At 50.9% G+C, this 7791-nt stretch overlaps 1 protein-coding gene across 2 annotated transcripts in view; it reads right to left on the reverse strand.

Moving 5' to 3' along the window:
* Nucleotides 1-7318, reverse strand: part of TRIM8 (tripartite motif containing 8) — a 52150-nt gene extending 44832 nt beyond the window's left edge. Inside the window, exon 1 of one of the 2 annotated variants that reach the window (XM_043518714.1) lies at nucleotides 4394-7318. In XM_043518714.1, coding sequence (XP_043374649.1) covers nucleotides 4394-4963 — 570 coding nt within the window. In that variant the 5' untranslated portion in view covers nucleotides 4964-7318. The remainder of the gene's footprint in view (nucleotides 1-4393) is intronic. The other variant, XM_038409143.2, reaches the window with a different exon arrangement.
* Between the last annotated feature and the right edge of the window lie 473 nt (nucleotides 7319-7791).

A 7791-nucleotide genomic window follows, 5' to 3' on the forward strand; every position in this document is an offset into this window, starting at 1 on the left:
AAAAAAACAAATTGTTCCTAAGATGGGGTTATTCTGCAAAGTTAGAAGGAGATTCCATTATAACCGGGGATAAAGGGCAGCCCGGGAAATTTAAGATTTCAACAACGAAGGCAGGGCCTGAAGAAAACCCCCCTCATCTTTTGATTCCTTAATACAAACAAAATGACAAGAAACAAATAGAGGGTTTTTATTTTCATGCCACAAAAACAGGAAATAAAATGAGAAAACATCTCAAGGTGCGGGAGAAGATATATTACACACATTCGCAAGCAAAAGATTAACCACAAATGAGATGTGCTGCTAATATCTGTATTGCAATAGCGTCGGTGAGCTTCAATCATGGACCAGGACTCCACTGTGCTTGGTGCTGTACACACAGAGCAAAAAGACAATCCTTTGCCCTGAAGAGTTTGCAATCTACATACAAGACTATCTGTCTTCACAATTCTGAATGTGTTTATTCGAGACACACCTGCCCCTTCTCCCATACAGTCTTATCTGTGCCCCTGCAACCTGGAACGATCTCACCTGACTCATGCTCAACGTACTGTTTATATTGCAGTAGTACTCAAAGGTCTCAACTAGATTGTACAGCACCTAGCACGACAGAGACCAAACACACTGAAAATGACAGCCCCTGCACCCAAAGAGCGTACAGTCTCCAAGACTTGACCTAACAAGTGGAGGACACAAACAAGGGGTCACACGTCTTGGGCCTGTCAAGGCAATGATCACAACTTGCCACCTGGCTAGCTGTGATCAGGTTACCTTCAAAGGCCTTCCATGCCGACTTCAGCCCCAGGCCCTGGCTACAGACACAGAGCTGGATCCAGAGTCCCGCTACACATCAATATTAGGAAGGTGACAGAGCAGAGAATCAGGCCCGGAGTCATCAAACGTCTTTGTTAAGTAATTAAAAAAACAATCAAAAAAGGAGCTACTAAAAGATCCATGAGGAATATCGCATGACCAGTTCCTCTCAGACACATTCCCCCCAGCCGCAGATCTCACTAGCTCTGTGCTATTAGCCATTCATCAACGTCATTATATAGCCCAGGTTTGGGATTTTCTGCCATCCCGTGTTGTGGCTAACCACACTCAGACAAGTAATTCCAAGGGAGTCAAAGGGAATATTCGCCTGAGAAAAAAAAAAATCACCAGATCTGGCCCTTAGAGTCCAAAATCCTGAGGGCAGGAAGTTGCCAGTTCTTATTTGTCTGCAAAGCACCATGCACACTAAACATTTAAAATGGGCACATCCCAAGGCCCACTAACAAAAGGTGGGTTTATTGCTATTTTATTGAAATGGGAAACTGAGGCACAAGACCTAGATCACATAGTGAGTGAACGGGAGAACTGGGAAGAGAAGCCAGAACTCTTGACTCCCAGCTCTGTGCTTTATCCACTGGATCAGGGTGCCTCACTTATTCAGACAAACTCAGGCTGATGACTTTTAGAACTGTTTATTAAGAACCTCAATATTTGGCCTAATCTATGTAAGAAATTTATCAGGTCCCCATTAAAACATCAGAGCACTTCACAATCTTTAGTGCATGGCCCTGTAGGGGGGGCCAGTGCCATCATCCCCATTGCACAGAGGAGAAACTGAGGTACACAGGGGCTAAGTGACTCCCCTAAGGTCACACAAGAAGTCGGTGGCAGAACAGGGAATTTGAACCCAGGTCTCGAGCCCCAGACTAGTTCCCTAATCACTGGACCATCTTTCCTAAATACTAAAGGTTTGCAGTGAGACTGAAGTGTATTCTTTGCCTGGCTGTAGCTTTGCAACCTGCAGTTTAGCCAGGAAACGCCCCGAGGGGCCTAATGCAGAGCCAGCAGAAGGTATCCTTCGAGCAGCAACACATTTTAAAAGTGGGCGTGGATGAGATCTAAGTCTGCTGGGAACCCACCCGGAAAATTCCTTGGCGCTGCGCAGCGGACCGCCCCAGTGCGTGGGTTTCCCAGCCCAGCCAGCCACTCCCGGCTCTGGGATGAAGGCATCTTTCCTACTTGGCTCTGCCCTTTTCCCAGAGAGGGACGAATTAACAGAAGCAAACAAATGCTTCTCACAAGTCTGGCTGAGTCTTTGCCCTTCCTCAGGGTTGCGGGAGGGCGGGGGGAGGAAGAAGAAGGAAAAGAAGAACCACGAGCAGCTCCATGCAACTCTTTGCTTTCCCCAAAAAATCCGGAGGGGGAAAAACCACTTTCCTGTGAGCTCACACTGACTTCTCTCTGCAGAGAATCCCCCCCGGGCCTGGCCATCCAACTGGAAAGTAATCACGTTGCGCTTTTTATTTATTGCCCTTTTTTTTTTTAATTGCTAAACGGTGACTCATTTTGGCAGCGTTAAAATACACAGGAAATCATCCCCATTTTACAGCAATCACCATTCGATTCACTGTTAAATATTTATTCCGCGCACTGCGGCCCTGGGAGGAAGCCGAGGGCCCCACTGCCCTGAAGCAGTTGTATGGGAGACAGCAAGACAGAAGAGGAGAGCCCTCGGGGCCAGCCCAAGGAGGACAGCAACGCTGGGATGGGTTGATGCCCTACGCGCTTGTTAGCTGTCCCCAGTCTCCACAGCTAAGGGCAGGGACTAGACCCCAGGATTAGGGCAGGAAGGGCTCCACCAGGCCACGCTGCCAAACAAGCCTCAATGTACAAAACCCCCTATTATTCCAGTTCTGGGCACGAGTGCGCAAAACCCCAGTGGTCTGTGCTCCTCCCAGGATGGGCACGGGTCCCACCCGTCCCCACCACAAACTCTTCATTGTTCAGCCAAATGTCAGCCTAAGTGCCCACAGGCAGAAAAGCTGGTGCATTAGCCCACTGCGCCCCCATGCTGCCCCCTCCCCGGGGCTTTTGGAGAAGCCTAGTCACTGGTGACACCACCCCCAGCTGCTCAAGTTCCTACCCCTGCCTCACCCCTCCTCCACAACACCCACCTCCAACTGGTTTCAAACATCACCAGAGGAGGGAGACTTTGGTGGAGCCTGGGCGGTGTGAAGAGAGAGGAGAGGCTGATTTGACACTGACGAGCCATACCAAGGGAGGGATGCATTGTAATCAAGGCATTGCTTGCCACCCCTGGGAGCAAGCTGCCTGAAACCAGATTTCAAAGCAATTCAACCTACGAACCTATCTGATTTCCCTTCCACCCTCAGTCATTTGGGAAGCAGAAGAGGGCAGGGCCTTCGGAAAAGGTTCTGGAGGCAAGTCCTCTAGCAAAGGCTCCCTCTTTGCTGATGTTTTGTTCTAAACCAGGGCGATTACGTTCTGCATTCATCCGCTGCAACAAATGGCCCACAGAGGGGATCCTTTACGTTATAACCACATACCCATAATTAGCTGCATCGGCAAGTTACCCATATCCTCTTCGTTAATTAGTTTGCAAAGCAGTTTGAAGGTTTCAAGTCCTATTGTCACCAGTGGGTGACAAATGACTTCAAAAGATCCCCATCAAATGCCTCACTGCTTCCTCTCCCCCACCTCCACTCCATTGTTTGAATAACCCCTTGAAAGCGGAAAACACAAACCCCATACCAGTGATTTTATCACCCACCCCTGTTTGGCATGCACTCCTCCCGCCCCCATTCTCCTCACCCCCATGATGCCTTTCCAGCTGAGCTTGAAATTAACGTCTGCTTTTGTAGCCAAGCTAGTCCACAGGATATGAGACACAGTAGGTAGGTTGGCCCAGTCAAAGATATTACCTCACCTACTTTGTCTCTCTCATGTCTGCTTTTGTTTACTTCCTCATTTGTACCCCAGTACCACTGAGGAGCAGGGAACAGGGCATTGCATCAAATGGCAGCTGCAGAACCATCAGGGAGGAGGAGTGCAAGGGGTTATTTTGTGTAGGTCCCACGTAAACACTGGCCTTTTCAATAAATAAAAAGATTCTTAATGGCACAGCAAAGGATTAAAAATGAAGGAGATCAGGGAATAGGTTGCAAATTCCTCCCCTAATGATTTTAAAGCAGGTGGATTTTGGGGAGGGGAGGGGGACTCAGATTTGACTGTGCCCACTTGAGTCTGGAATCTTCGCAATTGAGTAGAAGCCCTTGATCAAAAAGAATCACCGTGGGGGGCTAGGTAAAGGTTCAGACAGGCAATGTGGGGCAGTGATTCGCTTCCATCCCACTCTTGAACTGGAAGAGATCCATGAAGTCCCTTCGCCTTGCCCCACTGGCCAGTCCCAGGTCGGTTCCAATGACACATTATTTTTAAGGACTTTGACCATCTCTTTTAGACTGGAATCTCCTTGGGGCAGGGACTTACTTGCCTTTGCTCGTCTCTTGGACAGCACCATGCACACCACGGGCCGCACTGCAACCAGCACAACCGTCTCAGAGAAAGAGACAAAAAAGGGACAACTGCGGGGTCCACTCACCCTGATCTCGTTGCGCCGGATTTCCACGTCACACACCGAATGGCCCTGGTGGGCCCCGCTGTAGTAGCAGCAGAATTGGCACACGGCAACCTGCTCCGCTTCACAGTGGTACAGTCGGTAGGCGTTGTGCTGGGGGCAGCTCCAGGCCCGGACGTCGTCCGCCTCCACCAGGAGGTGCCCCCGGGCCGTGGAGGGCTGCTGCAGGTGCGTCTGCACATGAGATTGACAGCATGGGGCCTCGCACCTCAGACAGATCTTTTGGGCGGGCAGCGGGGGGCCCCTGCGGCAGAAGACGCAGTGCAAGACCGAGGGGGTCTTCTCCAGGTTGAGGGAGTTGAACTTTTCCACAATGTTGGTCAGTTTCAAGTTCTTCTCCAGGTTGGGTTTCTGGTTGTAGGCCTGATTGCATTCTGGACAGCGCACTAACCCAGTCTCTTTGGCCCATGCCTCCCCTATGCAGCCCCTGCAGAAATTGTGCTTACAAGGAAGTTGAACGGGTTCCACAAAGACATGCAGGCAAATGGGACATATAAGTTCCTCTTCGAAACAGTTCTTCCAATTTTCAGCCATTTCTACGGATATATTTTATAATCTCTCTCTTACTATTTCAGTTTGATCTACAGATGCTGATGGAGAGTGGGCTTTTCCCCCTGCAGTGGGAAGTCTGCCAGTAAACTGCTATTGAAAAATAAAAAAATAATAAAAAATAAAAACTACAGTATATTCTAAAATTCAAAGTAAAATAACCCACAGAGCAGAGTCCTAAGAAACTCAAACACTAACAAAAATGTATATATACGATCTGATTAAGGGCCAGTGTTAGCTGGAACACAAAAAAACACAGAAGCTTTCAGGGTTTAAAGCTCACAATTTTAACAACTCTCAGGAGCAGTTTTGTTTCTTTTGATTCCGGAAGGTGAATCGAAACTTACTGAAGGTTGAAAAAAAAATCCATACAAAATCCAGTAGCAGAGTCCAAGTTCCATAAAAACCTCCTAAATTTAGAACTCCGGATTTGATTTTTCTTGTCTTCGGTTTGCAACTGACATTCAATATTTTAAAAGGGACTTTTGTCCACCAACCCAGTCAGAAGCCCAAGAGAATAGACTGCCTCAGATTTCTTTTCCCCCTTTCTTTTCTCCCTGAGGGGAGCTAGGAATTAGTCTTTTTTTAAAAATAAAAAAAAAATCAGTTAAGATCCAAATGGAAAGAAAGAGGAAGATTAAAAAATAATGAAACAACGAACTGGATTCTTTCAACTGCCCCAACGATTTTCTTCGAACCCAGCTGAGCAGCAAAAAAAATTCTTTCGGTTGCTTTGGAATAGTGAGATCTTGGACGGAAGAACACAGTGGGAAGACGGGTCAATCATTCAGATGAAATTCCAGCCCAGAGCCAAAGGAACCCTCCCTATCCCTTCCTCCTTTCACAAATAGGAATGAGGATGAAAGAAGAAAAAAGGTTTGGGAGAGGGGGAAAAAAGGCTCATGAAACAAAAATCAACCTGTGCTCTAAATTCTCACTAGGGAACAGGTTTAGAAAAAGAAAATCTTGTTTCAGGATCTGGAGAGATTCTGATTCAAGGTAAAAACATCCCAAAGTAGAAACAATAAAACAAAACAAAAGCTCAATATTTGGGAGAGAGCTGGGTCGCTGGTAGGAAAACAAGCATGCCTTGATCAAACTGAAAAGGAATTTCTCAACTGCTAATGAAGAGCCCTTCCCCCTCCTTTTCCTTCTCTTCTCTGTTTTCTCTCTGACATGAAAGCTATTTCTCCTTTCAGATGCAGCCTGCAAAAAGGGGGTGAGAAAGAAGCTGAAAGCAGACTGCTGAAATGTACAATTCCAGCAGGATCTAGTCAATTCTCAGCCATTTTGAGTTGCCTCTCTCCCTTTGGATTTTAAAAATATAGCGACAAGAGAAAGAAGGGTGGATTTAACAAGAAAAAAAAAGTAATAAAAAAAATAATCGATCTGGTAGACGGCACCACCCTGTAAAGTATGCGCCTGATGTGTCAGTTTAAGGAGGGGAAACTCCACATTGAGTCTGTGCAGCAGCAGCTGCTGTTGTCTTTTGGCTTTATCATCAGATCAAAAAAAAAAAGCAGCCAAGAGGCTCATCACGGCCACCTCCAGCCATCTTGGTTTTTGTTTTGTTGGTTTTGGGTTGTTTTTTTTTTAAAAGTAATCTTTTTAATAAAGATAGACGTCTCTTCCCTCCCTCCCCCCGCCCCAGGACCATAACCCCCCCGCCCCCCCAAGCTGGCAGCACAGTGGTTTCAAGGCTCTCGCCTCTCCCCTGCCCGCTCCTCCCGGATTCTTTGCCCCACGCAGGGGGAGCTGGTAAAAAATAAACCGACTCCCTACAGAATTAAAAAGGGGGGGGGAGAAAAAAACACCCCCCCCGCCGCCACACAACCGCCCCAAGCCAAGCGGGCTCGGCCCCGATGTCACACGCCCGCCGGGGCAGCGGCTCCCCAGGGCCGGGCCATAAAGAAGGAATACGGCCTCCTGACAGCTACAGAGCCATGGTCAAGGGGCAGCTCCGGAACCAGGCTGCCACATCCCCGGGGCGGGGGGCAGAGCAGAAGCGACCCCCACAGCGCCCTATAAATCCTCAAGATGTTAAGGGGGGGGGCGCGCGCGGAGCCCAAAGTCCTCGGGATGAGGGGGTCGGCGAGGGGGGGGGTTGGAAATCGGCTCCCCGTGGGGGGGGGCGATAGAGGCTGCAGGGGAGGGAGGGGTCCGGGTCCTCTTCGGACTCTCGCTACGCGGGGGGGGGGCGGCCCGATCCCCCCGCCCCGAGCAGGCTCCCCTGGGGCCGCGGGCGAGTGACAACCCTCGGGGAGCGCGGGGGGGGGGGGCTCCGGTCCGGAGGGTGCCGGTGCCGCCGCCGCTTCCTCGCCCGCCGCTGCCGCCGCCGCCGCCTCCCTGCGCCCGTGGCCGCGTCTCCCGCCGGGGCCGAGCCGCCTCGCCAGCCTCTAGCCGGGGCCCCGCCCCGCCGGCCCACGTGACCGCCACAAGTCGCTACATTGAAACACCGCCGCGTTCGGGCCTCCTGCCTTAAAGCGGCCGCGCCTGGGCGGCAGAGGAGGGCGGGGGGCCCACCGCTCTCCCCCTCCCCTGCGACCCTCACCGCACCCCTGGCGGGGCTAGGGCTAGGGCTAGGGCCGTGGCCGTGGCACCCGGCACGCCCAGCCCCAGGCCTGGGTGGGGTCCCGCAGCACCAGGCAGGGGACCAAGACAGCCGCTGCCCCAAAGAGCTTCCAAGCCTTGGCGGGAGAGGACGGCGGGCATGACCAGGCCCGGCGGGTTAGCACGAGAGGCGGTGGACGCGCCGGTGGGAAATGCTGCCGGAGCAGCACGGGCGCCCGCTCCCGGCCCAGCGCACAAGGCAG

This window comes from Dermochelys coriacea, chromosome 7, assembly GCF_009764565.3.
Source record: "Dermochelys coriacea isolate rDerCor1 chromosome 7, rDerCor1.pri.v4, whole genome shotgun sequence".
Lineage (NCBI taxonomy): Eukaryota > Metazoa > Chordata > Testudines > Dermochelyidae > Dermochelys > Dermochelys coriacea.